The sequence below is a fragment of the Tachypleus tridentatus genome, chromosome 8 (genome assembly GCF_004210375.1).
Source record: "Tachypleus tridentatus isolate NWPU-2018 chromosome 8, ASM421037v1, whole genome shotgun sequence".
In the NCBI taxonomy this organism is placed as follows: domain Eukaryota; kingdom Metazoa; phylum Arthropoda; class Merostomata; order Xiphosura; family Limulidae; genus Tachypleus; species Tachypleus tridentatus.
The window spans coordinates 144,561,100-144,584,529 of record NC_134832.1 but is presented as its reverse complement, the minus strand read 5'-3'; the positions used below and the strand labels follow the sequence as shown (position 1 = coordinate 144,584,529).

General features: G+C 32.7%; 1 protein-coding gene across 3 annotated transcripts in view; it reads right to left on the bottom strand.

Annotated features, from left to right (window-relative positions):
* The window catches only part of LOC143223676 (uncharacterized), a 34,973-nt gene extending 17,159 nt beyond the window's left edge, over positions 1 to 17,814 (bottom strand). The window contains exons 1-4 of one of the 3 annotated variants that reach the window (XM_076451948.1): positions 17,678 to 17,814; positions 15,274 to 15,380; positions 11,964 to 12,067; positions 5,085 to 5,256 (exon numbers count right to left, since the gene is read on the bottom strand). In XM_076451948.1, coding sequence (XP_076308063.1) covers positions 5,085 to 5,256; positions 11,964 to 12,067; positions 15,274 to 15,355 — 358 coding nt within the window. In that variant the 5' untranslated portion in view covers positions 15,356 to 15,380; positions 17,678 to 17,814. Of the gene's footprint in view, positions 1 to 5,084; positions 5,257 to 11,963; positions 12,068 to 15,273; positions 15,381 to 17,449; positions 17,592 to 17,677 lie in introns of those variants that run through there. The other 2 variants (XM_076451949.1, XM_076451946.1) reach the window with 2 other exon arrangements.
* Positions 17,815 to 23,430: the final 5,616 nt, after the last annotated feature.

Sequence of the window (23,430 nt, the reverse complement as noted above, 5' to 3'; positions counted from 1 at the left end):
AATATCAAGTATGTTATACTTTACAGTTTCATGTTATTAATATCAAGTATGTTATACTTTACAGTTTCATGTTATCCAAGTTTTATTCCTTGATTTTAAAGAGAAACATCTAAAACAGAAATTAAAACTACAGTTTCTTTGATATCATGTGATCTGCTTGCAATTACAATTTTCAACATTTAAGAGATCTTATACAAGAAATTGTGAGTATCTAATATCAAACTGCTGATTCAGAAAGTCAAAGTAATCTAAACAGATTTATTTTATTACTATCCTGGAAACTGTTCAGGAATTTTTCTAAACATAAAACATTGTAAATTTTACTAAGTCTAAGGTCAGCCATGCCCACTTGCAAAGTCAAAGCTGTTTTACTAAGCAACAGTTTGAAGTTGAATGGCATATTTATAACAAATAGAAAGAGCAGATTTCCCACTATTTACTTACTAGCCACAGAAACATTACCAGTGTATGAATTTGTACTACAATATAGAAAAGAAGTTTAGTCCATTACTCCCTTGAGGTGCACTTAGCTCTTGGCAAGTGTTTCTCACCTCATATGTATTAGTTTACAAGACAGATTGCATTTGAAGGGTTTAATGATATGTACATGCTTAACTTCCTATAGCTTGGATTGTGAAAGTTTATAAGAAAAATGACATTATTTGCACATGCAAGCAGTGTAAGAGTCTGTGCATGGCAGTCCCTCCATGACAATAATAATACAACCTCAGTGGGAACAGTTGACATACTGGCATAAATAATAAAAGTCACAGAATTGGAATAGAAAATTAAAATTAAATATAAATGAAAAAAAAGACATAAAAATAAACATTATAAAACAAGTTTCAAAAGATTTCTATGAAGAACTGAAAGGTACACACGTATTTCCATGCGAAGAACTAAAAGGTACACACGTATTTCCATGCGAAGAACTAAAAGGTACACACGTATTTCCATGCGAAGAACTAAAAGGTGCACACGTATTTCCATGCGAAGAACTAAAAGGTGCACAGGTATTTCCATGCGAAGAACTAAAAGGTGCACAGGTATTTCCATGCGAAGAACTAAAAGGTGCACAGGTATTTCCATGCGAAGAACTAAAAGGTGCACAGGTATTTCCATGCGAAGAACTAAAAGGTGCACAGGTATTTCCATGCGAAGAACTAAAAGGTGCACACGTGTTTCCATATGAAGAACTAAAAGGTACACACGTGTTTCCATATGAAGAACTAAAAGGTACACACGTGTTTCCATATGAAGAACTAAAAGGTACACACGTGTTTCCATATGAAGAACTAAAAGGTACACACGTGTTTCCATATGAAGAACTAAAAGGTACTAAGAGGTAAGACTCTCTCTGCCTCTCTGCAGGAAGTGCTTGAATCTGTAATCAAAATTGTAAATTATGTGAAGACTCAAGCACTCAACACTCGCCTATTGAAAGAACTATGCAAAGACATGAATGCTGACCATGAAGTCCTTCTCTTCTACACAGCAGTACGTTGGTTGTCGAAAGGAAATGTTATTAATCGTGTCTTTGAAATGAAACATGAAATAAAGCTATTCCTGGAGACTCAAGAAAGGAAAGATCTTTTAGCTCACTTCGAAGATGAAGCATGGAATAAAAGGGTTATGCATCTAGCCGACATTTTTGACCAGCTGAACAAGCTCAATTTGAAGCTTCAAGGAAGGGAAACACATGTTCTCCTTTTCAAGATAGTCTTCGGCCTTTGTTTCCAAACTGCAGAACTGGCGCGGAAAACCAATCTTGGAAACATCGCTATGTTTGAAAAACTTTGTGGAGTGACGGATGAGTCTCAGATCCAACTGGATCAGTTCCTCAAGAATGAGATTACCGAACATCTTCAGTCTCTAGAAAAGGAAGTCGAACGTTACTTCCCTGAGCTATCACAGGAAGAGGAGGCCCTGGTAAGGAACCCATTTTGTACTGAACTTGATGTATCCAGCATCCCAGATGATATCCAAGATGAATTTCTGGATCTAAGGAACGACTCTTCAGCTCGTGATCTCTTCAAGGTGAAATCCGTGACTCAATTCTGGTGCGCTATGTATCAATCATACTCCAAAGTCAGCATGATAGCTTTACGTGTCCTTGTTCCATTTGCTTCTACCTACTTGTGTGAGGCAGGATTTTCCACTCTTGTCAATATAAAAACAAAGAATAGGAACAGATTGGATGTTGGAGATGACATGAGACTGGCTCTAACAAACGCCCGGCCATGAACTTCAAAGCTTGCTGCTGAAATGCAACATCAGGCATCTCACTAGCTGGGTTGGATAGCTGTTGAAACCTATGTTAATATTATTTTAAGAAATATATGTTCTTTTTGTGAATTCAGGTTGGACCAATGTGATTTAATTTGCTAATAAATAATTACAGAATTTTTAAATATATTTTTTTAAATGTTTCTTTCCCTCTCCTTCACAAAAAATAAAAGAAAAATTAAGCTGCTGATAGTAAGCCCTAAGTAGGGGGTCACATGGGTTTCAAACTTTTAGGTAAGGGGTCGCGAGTGCCAAAAGGTTGGGAACCCCTGTTCTAGATATTATGCAGATTAAATGTGCAAGTTTTAAGGTAACAAAGTATTTTTATTCTAAAAATGAAAATCACCTTGCACGTGAACTATTTAGAGCTTGAGTGCAAATAACTACACTAAATAATGATTGTTTTATTAAATAAAAATTAAATATTATATATTTTCTGAAACTACGTACTTTTAGAAATATTCAAATAACACAATTTTAGACCACGAGTTTCACTTTTGTAAAGAACTTTCACGAGAGTTACATAGCCTATTTACAGTGTAAGTAGACTGTTGTCATAGGGTGAACTATAACATACCAGAAAGCACATAAATACTTTAAAAAATTCTTTAACTATAATATACATCTAAGCACATACCAAAAAAATTTCTTTAACAGCAAAACTACACATTTTCACAACCTATTCACCACAGATAAATATGACATAATCAAAAATCTTTTACTAAAAATACCATACTACACGAGCACCAGAAAACAATAACAAAAAACACTGATGCAGGTACACACATAGCTTTAACACAGAACTGCATCATAACTTTGGATAACTTAAAACGCTTTTCAGTACAATTCATTAATCTACTCTAAAGAGATTATACTTTCAAAATAACCAAAGCATCATTACATTAGAATATTCCAGATAGATAGATAGGGTTATGATATTCTTTCAGTCAGTGACCTTTCAATTATATGAGAGCCCCACCTTATGTCCTAGGTCAATCTCAACCATAATGGTTCGAAGGTCACCACCAAAGGTTTTGTGGACATAACTCAGTATCATATCCAAATCTGGTATTTCTTCCTCTGACTCATGTTAGTATTTTCAATTCTTTCCTCATCTTTTAGACTGTTGTCTGATAAGACATCATTTTAATCTTCATTTCACCTGAATCCTTCCTTTTTTCACCCCTCAGTCAAGTTAATTCAACAGAGATTCATCAGTTATATGTGGATGTAACTGATTAACATGAATGACATTTGTGCATGCCCTCTGGCAGCTGTACCTTATACATCTATGGACCACCTTATCAGATCTCAAAATGTGGTGCAGTCCAGCCAAAGTCAAGAGGTTTTGGGTGCTGTTTGTACATATCAAATTCACATTCATCATCCATTTTGGTACATTTGTTCTTTCACTGTCTTATCTCAGAGGGCCTTTTCTAGCTGTTGATGTGCCAAGTTGTGCACTTCAACTAAGAAACATCTTAACCACTCCACATATTCAGTTTGATCTAGAAATATTTTATCTTACTGAAAGAAAAGTAGTCATGTGTCAGCTGCTCTTCCACAATTCCCCAAAAATTAATTATAGAATCAATTAACTATTGATATCCTACTGTTTGATTTGGTGTTATGGCAGTAAGAGTGATAATTTTAAATCTCACAGGAAATTCAGGACCTGGAAATTCAATGATCAGATAGGATCTCACTTTGTTCAGCCACTGTAGTGTTGCATAGTCTACTCAAACAAGGAACCTTTTAGGATACAAGAAGACTGGGAAGAGTTTTAGAAAAACAGTAATTGTAGGCAGTTTGATCTTCAGCATACAGTATATACATTCAGAGTACGACTAGCATAAGCAATTACACGTTATCCTCAAATTCTTGAATTGCAATAACACTGCCCTACTTCTAATATTTCTGGTGTATAGCAAGCTTCTGTAGCACATTCCTCAATCTATCTGAGGTGCAGTTAATTATTCAATTCTCAATTTGTTTTATTTCAAGGAGTTTAATGTGGGGATCAGTGCATATTTAGAAAATAATGATAGCAACCACAAAGATACCTTGATATTGTGGACATGTCAAGAAGAAATTATCAGATTATTTGTGGTAAACATTGTGGCCAAAATAGCGTTCTGTTGCAAAATGTGCAGATGACAACCACTAACATAAAAACTGAAAATGTCTATCATGTTATGCAATGGTCAGTTCAGAAATATCTTTAAAAAAACAAAAAATGGTTGAAAATAGGAATATTATTACCATGACAATAATTGATTAGTGTAAAGCAATCAATTAATGAACCTTACTATTATTAAGTTCCACTAATCACCCAGCTCTATATAATGATTATAGCATTGCTGGCAAGTTTCAATGCATATATATAATTTGCACATGGATGAGTGAAAATGATAAAACAGTACAAAAACAGGTGGCAGCACCAGTTTTCTAAAATAATTGCACAGTGTCTCACAAGTAGCAACATTTACATAATTTAAAAGAAAATATAAAACACAGTTCTGTATCAGCAAATGAAATCCAGTAAATATTCTGAATTATTACTAATATTTAATAACATGCAAAACCAATGTCTCCTGCAATATGTAGTGGATCTCTCCTACTGCACAAACACCTCACAGAAATATCAGAAAACAGAGACATTAAATTATGTAACTTGGAATTAATTCTACAACAGCAGAGAAAGTTATATACACACTTTTAGTTATTACTAAGATCAAAGTAAATTAAAAACTTACTATTTTAATCACTGTTAGTGATTTTACTAAATTCATACTAACCAGTTAGCTCAGAGTCAAGTTTTTGCACATCTTGAAATTTCTTTTTCTCTGTCATAACATCATCTTTCCAGCTATTTAGATTATAGCCTTCATCACTGTCAGTGAACTTACAAAGGGCACCATCATGTTGTAAACCATCAAGATGTCCAGTTTTCTCTCTGACAAGTGTGTTCTGAAATATAAGGATTAATGGAAAATGCCAACATCTTAAGAGGACAAGTACATATAAAAATCCATTGTTCTATTGAGCTAAAACATAGTGATATAAAATTAAGATTTCAACATTGAGAATTTGCACCTGTGAAGATTTTCCAATATGAAATAATTTATTAACAGAGACCTAATTTTAGTGAAAACATTAATAACATCTTAATTAGCCACATTTTAAAACACACTACATTCTGATATCTTACAGCCACCATCACAGAAGGTGGAAGTTAACAGCAGAAGTGAAAATTATCATTGCCAACCTCAGTGAGATCTGGAGATACAAATGCAAGACAACAAGGATAAAACCCATCAAGATGACTGTCACCTCCATGGATGTGACACCTGCACATTTGAAATAAAATATAAATAGAAATTGTTAAAGATCCCCTTTCGGACAACAAATATTTTAGAAGAGAAATAATGTAAATAAAAGTAAAACATGAACATCTATTTATATACAATTAAGAGACATGTTTTGAAATGGCTTGGCATGTTAAATGATCAAAAGTCAAATATAGTTAAAACAGCACTGGTGACAGTAATATCAAAAATAATAGGCCAAACAATCACCAAGTTTTTTCATATATTTTCATTTAAAAAACAATGTTGTTTTGATCTAGCATTCTTTATCAGATCCTATGGTCAAAACACCATTCTTCTTTAAATAAAAATGTATAAAAACCTGGTGATTGTTCAACCTATTATTTAATTTTAATTGTGCATGATAATTTGACTGTAAACAATTTTGCAAGGTTCAAGAGATGTTAACATAAAGTGAAGCCATCCTAGAACAGCAATGAACATCATCATCAACTGGATAAGAAAGTCACAAGCAACCACCCTAACATAATACAGTAAATCACCACCACTTGAATAAGGAAGCCACCAGCACTAGGAAAACACAGGACAACACTACTACCACAGGTAACCATTTTCAAACAATATAATAACATCTGAACTTGGATAAGTAAGCCACAGGAAACTATCCTAGCAAAATACAGAACATCCAAACTTGGACAAATAAGCCACAGGAAACAACTGTTGATCAACACAGGATAACAACATCCAAATTTGGACAAGTAAGCCACAGGAAACCACTGTGAATCAACACAGGACAACAACATTCAAACTCAGATAAGTAAGCCACAAGAAACTATCCTAGAAAAACACAGCACAACAACACCATCAAGAACTGACAGGGATAAAAAGGGAAATAATGACCAAATTATCAGAAATGACCTCCCTGAAACCAAACTAGTTACTGGATGTGTGTAGATAAATACTAATTACCTATGTGTAGTGAAATATTCAAATGATACAAACTGAGTGCACTAAATGCAAGCATATTTTAAATTTCCCATAAATATTCTAATTTCACTCTGAGAACATTTAATTTGCCTACAGAATACTAAAACAATTTCAAATAGTTTTTCAACATTCATGGTGCTTCAAACAATTTGTTAAGTGATTCCAGTGTTTTTACAATTTAATCAATAACAGATCTTCTATAACCTTCTATGTTATATCAGATGAAATGCACTGTGTTAAATACAAAGTAATTTTGCTGTAAAAATGAACATCAGTAGATCATGAATCATTAGATCAAACTAACTATAAGATACAATAAAAATATACAATCAAAAAAAGATAGTGAACCAAAATAATTTGAAAAAGCAATCACTTATTCTTATAATTAGATTTTTTTTATTTACATATTTATCGTAGGGTAGCTGAAGTTTGAAACTGTCACATAATCTTAAGTTTCTCTAAAACAATGATGCATTGGTTCTGAGCCATAAAATGGTTCTCACTTCGAAACATGCCACAGTTATTTCCACACCTCTTGAAATAAATTCAACTCTCATATTACTGACTTATTTGTATACCAGTCATTACTTGTGGACTGGTAAAAGCAGGTATCAAATCATTAACTTTCTATATAAATAGACAGGAAACCCCAACAGCAATTAGAGGGATTAATTGTGATATTGATTATACTAATTTGTTGTGTAACTTGTATGCTTTAAGGGTCTGTGTAGCAAATAAAAAACATGGACACCTACATAATTTGATGTAAAAAGAGTTTAACAAGAAGTATTTAAACGTCCATATACAATTCTAAGGTTAATATAATATTTGACAAAACAAATATCTAAGTGATAAACATCCCCTGAATGAATAATTTGATTTTTTTTTTGCCTTGTTTCTCAAATTCATATGTAAGGTAGTTTTAAAATAGAGTAAAATCCAAGGCCCAAAACAGAAACAAGTTCCAATGTTTGGCCAGTTACCACAAGGGGCACTGACACTTCTTTGCCAGTTCATAAGCTTAGCACGATAATGAATATTTTGGTGAAATGTAAAGAATGGTTAATATCATTTAAAAAAGTTACCTGCAAGCATATTTAGAGAAAACAAAATACAAAATAAATTTTGTCATTCTTTAAAATTTGTTGGGCCTACTGGAGGAATTTAGACAATTTGGCAAAAAAGTAAGTAAAACACAACTTTTATTGTTCAAATCATATTAGTTCAGCCAACATTTCACCATTGCAGCTTTATCAGAGCTAATAGTACTGAAACTATGTGATGTAAAAATATGATAACTTAAACTGCTTTTAATGTTCCACTTTTAAGACTTTTTGTAAAATGCTTATATTATTATTATAATTTCACTATTGTTCTAATATTTTAGTAGATTTAAGACATTAACTATATTACTATAATAAGTTCTTTATGTTTTATTACAATATGAGTAAAAATGAAAATGACTGAGAAACAAAATTGAGTTGAGAGGATGGAAAATTAAAATAAAAACTGCAGTTATGTATTTTATCACTAAGACTGAAAACACATAGGATGTTCTTTAGAATATTAAAAAGGATATAAGACTAGTGTTGATCTATGGATGATAATTCCAAGGGTGCTAGATATGATTTATTTGTTTAAATTGAGCAGAAAAATAAACACTGGGCTAGTTGTTCTCTGCCAAGTTTCAAGTATCTCAAGATTTAAAATGTTTTTCTTCATCTGAAAACTCAAACTTCATTTGCATAATCTCTGAAACCTTTTATTTTACCTGTTGTTTTCTCTACTCTAACTCTATATCATATTGGTCAATTTGATCAAGCTCACAACAACCAAAAACAATTGAAAAACTCTAAATTCTCCTATTCCTCTTTCTAAAGTAACTTCAAATTGTAACATGAAACTACATTCATTATCCTAAATAGCCTTAAACATGCAACACAACTATTTATAATCAAATTTTATTGCCTTTTGATCTGTGAATAACTGATTTTCCTGGCATAAAATTTGTAAATCATTTGGCAAACATGCAGCTTACTTTACCCTATCGAATTACATGATGCACGAGGTACTCCTGACTCTCATTAAAAGCCTTTATTATTATTATCCTGTATTTTACCTAATCTAATCTAGTTACTTTTATAATCTATAAGAATAAAAGGGTGTGTCTGTGGGTTTTACAGCCATAACTCCAAGAGAAAAGAAACTATAAACTTGAAATGTTACATGCGTACTAAGTAGACCATGAGTGTGCATTTAGGTATTACAACTCATCTACATGCATATGTGTCTTTTTATGTAAAAATCACATAAAACAATGTGACCACCACAGTTCCAGGAGGAAAAAACTTAGAAACCTGAAATTTTCACCCATACAGAGAGAACCCTGAAGGTCCACATCTGGGTATTATTACTTATCAACATACATGCATGACTTGCATCTCTTCAATGAGGCACACTTGCTAAAAGAAAAGAAGTGATTCCTTATATTACAGTTCCTAATATATAGAAAAGCCAATGCATTTTGGTAACAATGTATTCCAATAATGGCTTTTATATCATACTGCTTAGAAATAAAAGTGTGACAATATTATTGTTGAGCAGCCATGTACTGAAAGTATAAAATGAAATATATAAAATACAAAACTGAAATAAATATTTGTTGCTTTCTAATTAGTGACTCCATTAATTAAAGAGGTTTGCTATTATTTGTTGTTGTTACTCAAGTTTAAAATCAGAGGACAAGTCACCTTTATAAACAGGCCACATCCAACAAAGAAGTAACAACAGTATATAGGTTATACTTTTATACTTAAATGAGTTCAAAATACACACACACTGGTATAATCACCCAGAATAAATCAATTTAATAGTCATGCTAGAACTCAAATCAAAGTGTTCAGAAATATATTACAGTAAAAATTTATCGTGGTTCTGGGTGTATGTGAAACTTAAAAAAACACACATATCAAAACTCCATTAACCATAGATCTCTAACAACCTAACGTAATGACAAAATAAATCTAAAAAATAGCTGTATACAACTTACAACACTTTGTTATATATAGAACTAGTAGAAATTCAACGGAAACAACTAAAATTTAAACCACTTACTCAAAAGAATAAACAACCACCAGCCAAAAAAAAAAAAAAAAGAAGAAAAATAAAAACAGAAATAAGTGGATAAGAAAAAAATGTTTGATCAAATAATAAGAAGACAAGCAAAGGTAGATAATGAAAAGTATAATAAATTTGATAAGAAGGTAAGATGACACTGCTGTAAGGCAAGAGAGAAATAGCTTCAAATAATAATGATGACAGAAGTAAAAAAAACAATAACACAGAGAATTAGGGAAAGCCCATTAATAATGAAAGATAAAGTTAGGAAAGCAATCACGATTATGAAGAGAAAAGTAGTGTATCCAGATAAAATCATAACTGAAACGGTTCAATAAGTTTCTGGTGATGTCATCACAGAACTCCTGAATAAGATATATGTAGCTGGCAGCATACCATTTGAAATGCTAAAATAATTTCTTACTGCACTGCCTAAAGAACCCAGAAATAGTTGAGTGCAAGTCACACAGAACAATAAATATTATGAGCAACATAACCAAAATTATACTGAGAACATTCATGAATGAAGAGAGAAAGAGAAACAAAATAAACCCTGACAAAGCAGGAGCACAAAGCAGACTGTTGAAGGTAAATGGATAAGAAACACCATATATACATAACATACACACACACACACACTTTTAAGAGGACCCTGGGTATTATTACTTATCCATATGCATACAAGTACATCATGTTTCAGGACAAACTAGCAAAAAGGCACATAGAAAATAATACATGACTAACACAGCTCTAAAAAGAAAGAACCTAGAAACTTAAAATTTTGCACCCATTCTAAGTGGACCCTGAAGTGTGAATTTGGGAACTGTTACTTAACTTATCCATGTGTGCATCTTTTCAATGAAACAAACTAATAAAAAACACATATAAAAGAAGTGATTCTTTTTATTACAATTAAAAATCACGGACAGACATGCACATGTGCACGTTTGTACGACTGCCATGGCTCCAAGAGGAAGGAACATTGAAACCTGAAATTTTGAACATGTATTAAGTGGTCCCTGAAGGAGTGCACCTGGATATTACTTATCTCTATGTATATGTGCAGCTTTTTAATGAGGCAAGCTACCAAAAACCACATGGAAAAAGTGGTTTCTTATATAAAAACTTCTAATATATAAAAGTCAGTGCATTTTGGTAACAATGCATTCAAACAATGGCCTTTATGTCATTTTACTTATCAGAAAAAGTATACAGGTTTTACTTTTATGCTAAAATTGGTTCAGAATACACACACTGATTTAGTCATCTAGAACAGTTCAACCTAATAACCCAAGTAAAGCTTGGTACTTTTGCTTGTACTAAACATAATTATAAATGAAAGTAAGAAAAAAGCACTGACCCTCAAGAGAAAAAAAAATATATGGTCAAAGAAAATTATATTCCAAGAAGCATCATTACAACTGATGGGACAAAAATCAAACAAATTCACTGTTTCATCTAAAATTTCTCACTAATAACATCAGATGATAAGTATATAGGAGAGGCTATAAGGAGAATAATGCTTGCTAAGAATGACTTTCAAAACATAAAGCCTATATTGACAAATAAAAATATATCAATAGATGTAAGGAAGAAAAAGTCTTACAACAATACCTGAAATACTGGTGAAAACTGTAAGATAATAAATTGTATTTTTATGTTTCATACAAACATCAATTTGCAAGTGAGCCATTCAGAGTCCAAGTACAAATATCTACATTAAATAATAAATTTAGTTTATCAGAAATGATAGAAAAAGTAAATTTTTTACTTCTTGAAATTAAAAGCTTTTAGTAATTTTTATGTCAAATTTTAAACAATTTCAACCACTAGTTTTATATTTGGAGCAAAATATGAAAAGACATTAGCATCCGAGAATCTTGGCTGCCATATTTAATAGAATTAAGTGAAACAACACTGTATTAAAGCACTAAACCTATAACAAAGAGACATTGTAAAGTGCCATAAGAGTATACTGTAAAACAGCACACATAAAGCACATGCTTCAGCAAATACTTAAGAGAGAACAGTAGCCTTGCACCCATAACAAAACAATGTCCCAGATATCAAATCAGTGGAGACCCAGACTGCAGCTTAACAATCCACTCATGGACCAGATCAATAATTAACAATCTAGAAAAATAGATTCTATAACCTTATTTGAATGCACAAAACAGATTTTCCATAGCACAGTTAAAGCTATGTAATGAGTAACATGGGTTATGTGCAGATAATACAAATTACCTCAGTCTTTTGTGGAAGAGTACTACAGCTCTTTTCTTCTGCTACACAAAACTGTGAAATGGTATGTGAAGATCTTTCTTCTGAGGAATCAACTTCTCCTGTTGCTGCATATAAATAATATATACATGTCTATAATACCAACTTTGAAAATTATTCACTGTTAAGTTGCACTAAAAGTTCACATAATGTAAAGATACATCAATAGCACCATGTAACAGAATTTTTACTTTTTCTTGTTCTTGGACAGAAAGTGTTATTTCCCAATTGCTCATGCCTAAAGTAAATGGAAGAGACCCATTTTTCTCTTCAAAATTTGCTTTTGTGACCTGGGTAATGAAATTTTCAAATTTATCCATTTTTCCAGAACATTCCAGGTAGATTCAATGCTGAGTAACTAATAGAGAATTTTCTCAAACTTACAAGAATTTTCAAGAATGATGTAGAACTTGTGAGAATTTTCTAGAACTTTCCATAGTAATATATATATATACAGGGACTCACCACTTCAGGTTAGTTCTAGCTGCCTAAGAGAACACATAGACCTATCTGATTTTATCAGAGATGGCATCAAGAAGCTGCAAGCATTCTCCAGATGCATTCTGCTATGTGGCCAATTTATCAAAACAAGAGCAAAAAAGTACTGTGACAGCATCTGCTAAAATGTGTGAAGCCTACAAGGCATGTTTTGGCATGCCTGTCAGAGATCAAGACAAACCCTGGGCCCCTCATTTTACCTGCAAGCACTGCAAAAAATTCTAAAAGGTAAGATGGACATTTTTGTTTGCTTGAATAGTAAGATTTTATATTATTTAAATTTAAAAGGTCTAAAATTTGTATATCTTTTAATTTAATTTTTTAAATTTCTAATAGTATAGAAAAATATCACAAATTATTTTGCATGAACCTCTTACACATTACTTATGGATGAAATAAATTTATTCTTCATAATAATAATTTTATTTTGCTCTTTTGCAGGATGGTACAGAGAGGAAAAGAGAGCCATGAAGTTCACTATTCCAAAAATTTGGTGTAAACCCACTGACCACTCAAGCAATTGCTTCTTCTGCATGGTGGACTCTTCCAAATGTCAGGCTGGCAAGAATGCATCTGCTATCATATATCCAAACATTCCATCGCCCATCACCCCAGTGCCACACTGCCCTAAGATCCCTGTACCCACTCTGCCAGAGAGAAAGCAGCCATCCTCAGAAGAGAGCAAACTAGAAGAGGAGGTAGATGTTAAATATCCAGATTACAATTTCAGAGGTGCAGCTAGTGAGAGAAACCCATACTACCCCAACCAGACATCAATGACTTCATCAGAGATCTTGGTATAATAAAGTCACATGCTGAGACCATATTTGGGGGCTGATATGTGAAAGTGATTTACATGACAGTCACAAATCTCAAAAAAAGTACCCACTTCTAAACATTTTTGTATAACTTTAGTATAAATACATGTAAATTTTGATTGATATGTTGTTTTATTCAGACCTTACTTAAATGAAAATGTGCAAATTTCCCTGTTTTTACAAAGAAAATAGGTTAATTTCAAAATTTCATTATCCAGGTCACAAAAGCAAAGTTTAAAGGGAATAATGGCCATTTTCTGTACTTTTACAACATAAGCAATTAAGAAATAGTATCCAGGAACAAAATTTGTGTTACATAGTGTAATGTGTGTGTGTGTGTGTGTGTGTGTGTACAGTCTTGGATAAACATACACTTGGCAAATAGATCTTCAATCTAACCTATTTTAACAGTCAGATTATGCTTGGAATATGTTGAAAACTGGAGAAAGAAGAGATGATTTATTCTTATATACTCACATACTAACATTTTAAAGACAGAGATAAGGTTGGATGGAAAGTCCTAACCTTCCACAAAAAATGAAAGTAACTAAATGTCTAGTATTAACAGTGGAGACTTTCTTTCCAAATCCTTCATAAAGTATGAAAATGTATTTTAGTTTCTAAACTGCATATGTTTTAAGCAAGTATGAAATTATATGAACTTATGAACAGCTACATCAATACCACTCAACAACAAACAACAAATACAATGGAAAAAAAACAAAAAAACATTTGGTTTGCTCTGATTAAACACTTTAAATATCATATAAAAATTCAGGTATTCAGTTGGTAAGCTTTTCAAGTATTAAGTTGTACATATAAATATAATTGCAGGAGATCTTTTATCCCATACTGCTCTATCCAACTGATGAGTCCTGATATCAAGGAAAAGGTCCTTTGGGCAGTGACTTGTGAGGGGCAAAAGATTCAGAATTTATTTTTACATGCCTCTACACTTAAATCTCAAATGGACAAATTAAGAAGAATGTGGAAAAAAAACATATTCAGTTAGTTATTTTTAACAGAAATATATAATATTACTCTGTTGGCAATAACAGCACTACTCCTGTTCAATTATGAACAGTTCTAACTACATAGGAAACACTGACAAGGAAAATTAAAAGTCTTGATTGTTGTTGCATGATACTTGAACACTGTCTTACACAATAAACGTTAAGATTATTAATTCCCTGATTTCTCAGTATGCATGTGTTTCTAGTTTCTTCCAGCTTGTACCATAAAATGTATACATATTAAAGGTTTTTCACATGTTCCTTATAAACTGTCATCAACATCAACAAATACACATTTAAAAGTTTATAACATTTTAGATTTGTAAATCTTGAAACATTTGTAATTAAAGGTTCATATTGATATTATCATGATTTTAATATTTGTATAATACCTTGATTTCTACACTATGAATAATAGTGATCATATAACATCAACAAGATAAACATTGTACTATCTTTGTTTTTCTAGGACTGACATAAGGGTTTCACTGAATTATATATTATCTATTACATTCTATGATAAGAATCTTTAATCCTTACTAACTTTATCATATGGAACCTATAAGGACATTGTTTTAAATCAAGAACTGGCTTATTTAGTTTTAACATTAAATCAAACTAGCAGCATTACGTGTACCTTTAAGCTTGTTACAGGGTTAAGAATACTTGTGTAGATGATACATTTTCACATGTAACAGTTTTGAAGGTGATGTTGGAAAAAAATACCACAGCATCTGTGGTTTTGGGCTTTTCATACCCTAAATATAAAGCAAGAATCTATCATGATTTCACTAATTAATGTCTCTGGGACAGGAAATCAAATGTATTAATTAAGTAATTCAGGCTATAGCTAAGATACATAAAATTAGAACTAATTTTAAAGGGATAATCTTATCAACACAACATATAAATCCTACAAATATTTACTAACTGATGTAAAACTACCTTCTTCATGCTTCTTGATATTTAACAAAGTATCCTGCTCCTCATCAGAAAAGGATTCATCTTTCATCTTTAATACTTCCATGGCCACACCAGAGTTCACCTTTATACTGTTATCAGAGAAATACAGAAGCAGGTTAAGAAATAAAACCAACATCCTTCAAAATGCTTCCTAAGTGAAAACAAACAGTATTCTCAAACTTCCCATTATTCTGGTAACTCCGATGTCAATTCATAACTTCATATTTACACCTTCACACAAAAACTGCTACAAGATCTCTTAGAGTTTAATTCACTTTGAAACGTGTAAAGCAACACCATCACGATATTTTACACAGTCTGTTTTAAATCATGTATGTGTTGATAAAACAATGCCAACAAATTTTGAATATTATCAGGCTGACATTCTGGTAATGTGCAACAGTTTAATATCAATACATGCTTGCTCCTTTTATTTTTGTATTAACACCTTACTAAGGACCACCCTAGGCAATTACAGCGGTAAATTCAATACAGTAACTACTTTGTTGACACTGAAATATAAAAATAAACTAGTATGATTTTTTAGTTCAACAGTAACCCCAAATTAGAGGTAATCACAGCCAATAGTCCTAGTGTAGCTCCTCACTATTTAAGGTGAGAATGATGTTTTATTACTGGATTAGCATTCTTCTTTTGAGCTGTTAAATAGGCATATACACATAGACTTCTACCAGTAAATACTGTGAATGTTACTTATGTAAAGTTTTTATTTCTAATAAGTATTTATATACATATACATATCTCTAGAGTACAATCACCTTTTAAAAAGCAAAATTTAGAAGAAAAACGTTATTTGAAATAAAAAATTCATGTTATTTCTGTACCATCACTTCTACATCTTCTATCTAGAAACTACATTTATCATATGGAAGTAAAAGTTTAAAGAAATCCAAACAAGTTTCTGTGACAAAAATGAACAATAAACAGACAACATAGATATTATTGTCACATTCTTTGATTGTGTTTCTAAGCAAAAAATGTGTTAGAACTGCTTCTTTTGCTCTAAAAATGTGTACTTTGCTTATTAGACATCATACAGGCAGACTTAACATCTTAGAAAACTCCAATTACTACAGTTAACCTTACAACTCTTTTCAAAGCATATTTTATTAACTTAAAAATAGTACATACTATGTTATAAAAGAAGAAATAAGTATGAGAAACTGGAACAACAACAACAAAAATAATTGCATATCCCCTAAACAATTTAACCTGAAGATAACCTAAAAAGGTTGAAACAGTTCTGTATGTTATTTTAATTAAGGTTTTAATACCCATACCAGCCATTTTGAGAATACAAAACAAGATAATGAATCTACACTACTAATAAACTTAGCAATTTTAAACACATCAATCAGAACCCATTAATCTTTGTTTTTTCAAGAGAAAACAATAACAGAAATGTTGTCTTCACAGAATAACCTTTACATCACAGGTATCATCCTAGCAGTACGCTTCTGAACCCTTTCTAAAAAATCAATGTTCTTACTAAAGAAACCCAAGAAACACTATCATGTAATGATTTACGAGTATTTTTGTGAAAATGTGGCAAGATACACTACTGATGTATGAATTGACTTTATATTAAAAAAAAAAGTAAACATGGAACCACTACAAATATATTAACACGAATATTATATCTAAGTAACAACAGAATTAAGATACTAAACGATAGACTGGTTTCTAACAAATTTATAACCTTTTAATCTTTAAACTAAAAAAAACAAACTTAATACACGTGCAACAATTAGCAACAACTTAAAAAACACACACAAGACTTCCGATTCAATCAAGTCAAATGCCTTTAGTAAGTTTAAATTAAAACAGAAATGGAACCCGAAAACCCTCCGTTAACGTTATTAACTTATCACCCTGTAAAACTATAAAACTAAACGCGAAGGTGAAATCAATAAATAATGGCACTTTAAAAAATAAATTGAACATTATTTATTAGTAGATAAGAAACTTAATAAATATATATCTATATATTATAAACGGCTGGTATGGTTAGAGAAAGCTTTATGCAGACGAGCGAACAAGATTTCGACCTTCTTCGGTCATCGTCAGGTTTACATTACGGATGAGTGAAAAAAGTTTGGGAAATCGAATACATGCTCTAAATATTGAAAATATGTACCAAAATACATCAATCCTCCCGATTCTTATTAGTCTACTCGAGGGCACTACCATACGACATAAGCCATAGTCATAACAACCTTAACATTTCCATTGTTCTAAAAAAAAAATACAACAAACTCTTCCACAATTTTACGAATTCAAAACAATATCACTACATCATTGATAGTACTACTCTGAGTATAAACATTATTTCACGCGAAAATAAATGTTTTAGAAATACACTTACGTATATATCTTTATTTACTTCCAATCAGAGTAAACCCACCAACTTAAGCAATAGCAGTTGATAAGAAGGAACACTAACGTAACAAAAGGAAAAAAATGGCACGCCGTAAAATGACCAAAAAGGTAAATGACACATGTCAAATAAGGTTTGTTTTAGGTAAATATCCTTTATCAGGTTTAAAAACTGTATAAAAACTACAATCCTGTACACAAATTTTCAGAAAATGTTTTTAAAAATCAGTAGTTTATCTTCTATGTATGCAAATATAGCTAAAAATAGAAAAGATAGGTTGAAAAAAACGCGATACAAAAGGATCTTATTGAAACTTGTATATATATTTCTATCTCCTATAGTTTATTTCATATTTCTTCTGAATAAATTCTTTGTTCTGCGTGTAAATTTTTACCATAACCCGTGATAAAAAAAATTGTTAATTTTATCTTGATGAAACTTTGTAGAATGGACGGCAACTGCCTGTTTTGTAGACACAGGTGTAAAATAACTTGATCTTGTTTCGAGCTTCCTATGTATACTTGTTATTATTGAAATAGGTAATGACTGATGATCATGCTTAATGCAAACTGTACTAGAATGTCGACAGCAGCATCCTTTAATGGTTGTAGTGGTAATATCTAGAGGTTATGGCTCAACATATGTGTGATAAGAATGATCGGTCTGGTGGTAATGTACATTTCTTTAAATGAATTGGATGTTTTCTAGAAACTAAGAAATCTAGCAGTTAAACAGTTTGAAAATTTTCTTTTTTAACCAATAAGTTATTTCAAAAATTCAAGCTTTACCAAATCAAAACTGAGAGAAGCTATTTAGAGCAATCGTTCAAAGTAAGTATTCTGCAAGTACACAAACATGTTGTTTTGAATTAAGCACAAATCTACACAATGGGCTATCTGTGCTCTGCCCACTACGGGTATCGAAACCCGGTTTTTAGCATTGTAAGTCCGCAGACATACCGTTGAGTCACTGGGGGGCAACTTCACAAACATACACATTGCACCCGTTTTGTTTTCTTTATTTCATAAATATTATTCACATTTTGCAATAGTTGTGTGCAGTCCTGTTATCTGAGGTCGACTCAGTCAAGTAAAACGTATCGTAAAAGAGAGAAAATATTTCTATAAAAATAGTTCCCCAAGCCGTTTCTTCAAAAAATTGTTAAAACACAATGTTTGGAAACTTTTCCAAGTAGCATCTAGCCATTCATGCCACATTCTTCCATGGCTAGGTGGTTAAGGCGCTCGACTCGTAATCCGAAAGTCGCGGGTTCGAATCTCCGTCACACCGACCATGTTCGCCCTTTCAGCGGTGAGGGCGTTATAATGTGACGATTTTATTCGTTGATAAAAGAGTGGCCCAAAATTTGGCTGTGATGACTGCCTGCCTTCTTTCTAGTCTCATACTGCTAAATTAGGGACGTTTAGCGCAAAATACCCTCGTATAGCTTTGGGCGAAATTCAAAAACGAACAAACAAACCAAAGAGATTAAAGTCTCGGGCTTGGCATGGCCAGATAGGTTAAGGCGTTCGATTCGTAATCTGAGGGTCGCGAGTTCGAATTCCCATTGCGCTAAACATGCTCGTCCTTTCAGTCGTGGGGGAATAATAAAGTGTCTGTCAATCCCGTTATAAGTTGGTAAAAGAGTAGCCTAAGAGTTTGGCGGTGGGTGGTAATGACTAGCTGCCTTCTCTCTAGTGTTACACTCCTAAATTAGAGACAAGTAGCGCAGATAGCCTCCATGTAGCTTTGCGCTAAATTCCAAAACCAACCAACAAACAAAATTACATTCTTTATGCATCCAATTTTGCTGAACTTCAACTGCATTAAACTCAAACTTCGCAAAAGAAGTGTTTACACTTGTGTGGACTAGGGAGTGGATTCCAAATCGTAAAAAGAATTAAATGTGACATAATAATGTATATGAGATATTTTTAAATAATCCCTTAAGATTTGTAATTCACGTGGATCTGAGCACTTTTGAAAAGCTGCTGAGTCTTATAGGACCACATACACACCAAAGGACTCTATAATACAAAATCGCATACCTGCAATAGATAGATTTGCTCTAACACCGTAGTTTCTAACTCTAGATAAAATATTCACTACAGTAAATAAAAATAAATCATTTTAGATAAATTAATCTATCTATTTCATTAAAACATAACACATATTTTATGCAGAATGCGAATGTTCAATTAATATTACCACAGTTTTAAACTACAAACAACAATACTTTATCTCACTACTTAAAGTAAAACCACAAATTACAACATGGTAAGAAATTGTACAAGTGTAAAAAAACAGACAAAACAAAATGACAGTGTAACAAATACACTGCTTTCGCATTTTCTGCCTCCCCATAATTAACTTAGACTAACATACACACTGTGCGTTGCACAAAGAAAGAAGGTCCCAAGGTAGCATTAATCAATAAAGTTAATTGTAATACAAGAAAAAGAAAAATAATGCTAAATACGCAGATACTCGCAGATAAACTTCCACTCTTACTCACTGAAGTAGCTGTTAACTATATAGTCACTGGAAAAATTTTAAAAATTGTCACCGACCTTGTTATTACAGAAGAAGGTGAAATATTTAAAAATTCTCACCAATAACAACGTAACCCATGAAAACTTGGTAACAGTAAACAAAATGAAAAACTAACAAAAATCATTATTGATCTTTTCTAAAATGCTATAACAAATTCTAAGACAAGTTCTCCTTAAAAATGTGGTGAAATATACTAACATGTGTAATAAATCTATCGAAAATCTGTGTTGTTTTGGAATTTCGCACAAAGCTACTCGATGGCTATCTGTGCTAGCCGTCCCTAATTTAGCAGTGTAAGACTAGAGGGAAGGCAACTAGTCATCACCACTCACCGCCAACTCTTGGGCTACTCTTTACCAACGAAAAGTGGGATTGACCGTCACATTATAACGCCCCCACGGCTGGGAGGGTGAGCATGTTTGGCGCGATTCGGGCGCGAATCCGCGACCCTCAGATTACGAAGCGCACGCCTTAACGCGCTAGGCCATGCCAGGCCCGAAAATCTGTGACTTATTTGCTGGGAATCTCGTAAAATCTGTAGGATCACATAAAAATATTTTGTCGAATCTTGTAAAAAGCTACTTTCCCAGGCCTAAACACTGTAGTTTGTGTTTACATACATCGAAAACTTTCGATTTTTTTTACACAACAAAGCAATGATTACTTTCTGTTAGATGAATAGCAAACAGGCAGTGAAAATCATAGGTGAAACTTTTTTGTACTACTGCCTGATTTGCTGACGAGAACAACTCTGTTTGCTAATTTTAAAAACACATACTGTTATTCCTGAAAGAGAATCGACAAGACACATGATCTCTACTTGACCCCATTTAGCTCCCGATGAAATTTAAAGCTAAAATCCTGCTTATGTGATATTATGTTCCACCCTAAGGAACTATATATGGCCTGGCATGGCCAAATGCGTAAGGCGTGCGACTCCTAATCCGAGGGTCGCGGATTCGCGCCCGCGTCGCGCCAAACATGCTCGCCCTCCCAGCCATGGGTGTGTTATAATGTGACGGTCAATCCCACTATTCTTTGGTAAAAGAGTAGCCCAAGAGTTGGCGGTGGGTGGTGATGACTAGCTACCTTCCCTCTAGTCTTACACTGCTAAATTAGGGACGGCTCGGTGCAGTGGGCTAACAACCTACTCACTTGTTGAAGAATCCACAAGCGTAGATGGATTCTAATGGTGATAACTAACTGAGGAACTATAAAGAAAAAAGTTAATTTAACATAAAAAACCAAAAGAAATGAAAAGCATTTTACACAGGCTTGTACTACACTATCAAAACTAAACAAAATACAAACCTTGATACCCTTCCCACGGATATAGGTTTTTCTAGTATTACTTTTACACGTGTTGCCTGTTCAGTATGAGAAATTAGTGTTTCATTGAATTGTTACGTCATCTATTCCTAAAAATCAGTTTACAAAGTGATGAAAACTTCTCTTTTGTCTCTCCCCCCCCCCATAATTAACCCAACACCTTATTAAGTGACTTTACATTGGTGTTTCCATTTATTTGCCGATACCTTTTAGGTAGAGTAGTCATTAATGTTTATATGGAATTGTCAGAAAGCAATGCAGTGACTATCAGTTGTTAATACACGTTATATATAGCATTTTTCACTCTAATTTCCTGGAACTTTTTTCTTCTCTAGTAGAGGCCTTTAATATCTATACAGAGTAACATACCAAAATATTGTTTGTTTGTTTGGAATTTGGCGCAAAGCTACACGAAGACTATCTTTGCTAGCCGTCTCTAATTTAGCAGTGAAAAACTAGAAGAAAGACAGTCAGTCGTCACCGCACACTGCCAACGTTTGGAGTACTCTTTTAGAAATGAATAGCAGGTTGGTTGAAACATAATGCTTCAACTGCTGAAAAGGTGAGCGCGTTTGATGGGACGGGTATTTGAATTCGCGACATTCAGATTGCTAGTCGAGTGTCCTGACCACCTGGTCATGTCAGGCTCGTCAAAGTATTGGAAAAAGTATTCTAAAAACTTGAAGCACTGTAATAAATGTGCAGGAAAAGCAATACCCAAAGTTAAACATAAAAAAGTTTGTTGAATTTTGTGCAAAGCCATTCAAAGGCTATTTGTCTCTAATCTAGAAGTAATAGACAGAGAAAAGGCAGCAGGTAACATCATCCCCAATTAATTTTCGGGCTAATTACCAGCATAAAGAGACTTTAATAATCACAATATATTTTACACCCTATAGCCGTAAAAGTGAACCTGTTTGTTGGAAGTATTAAATTTTAGTGTTATTAGCTAAAGAAAAAAACGTTCTATATCTTAATGATGACCACAAGAAAGTTTAATATATATATAGAAAACTCCTATGATGTGATATAATGTGTTCTCGTTCGTTCAAAGCTAAATTACGAAAATGAAATAGTTGTGATGTGTGAAGTACGATTTTCAATACATGACTATCAGAGTTACTTTGTACAAATTAGTAACATTTGTAACATAGCCTTACAACAAGTTTATAAAAACATTGAAAAAGGAAATAAAATAATTTATTGCAAACAAAAGTGGAATTTCTTTCCTGCATTGTAGGTAGAGAAGGGATCTTCATGGAACTTGTTAACAAAGCATTGACCTTCGCCTGTGTTCAGGTGAGAAGTCTGCACATCTTTCGTTTTTACATCATATAACTAACATATTGTGACCAATTTATTCAGAGTCGTATAACATTTATCAGTTGTTTTTAATTTAGATAGGTTCATATGATGGTCCAAGGAAAATAAGGAGGTGCTTCAATCCCTGAAACGTGCTTTAGGAGAAGCCTTGATGTTGACATATCCATGAGAGTAGTGTTGTATCATACTAAACACTGATGGCAATGATAATAATGTAGTTGGAGCAGTGTTATTACATTGCAGCATGGATTAGCATATATAATCCAATAACTTGCAGTTGTTGTCTATGTAATATATTTCCGACATATATTTCTATAGTAGAAAGTTCATCAGTGGAATAGACCATTCATCACTTAAATGGTAAAAACAACTAAACTTTGAGTTATGCTTTATTTTTGGAAATAATGGGAAAATAATGCTTACAGGTTTGCAGTATTTGTCTATAAATTAAAGAACAATATTAGACGTTTTTGAATAGGAAAAGTAGCACTCTAACACAAACAATTTTGCAAATCGGACAAAGAAGCATACAGACA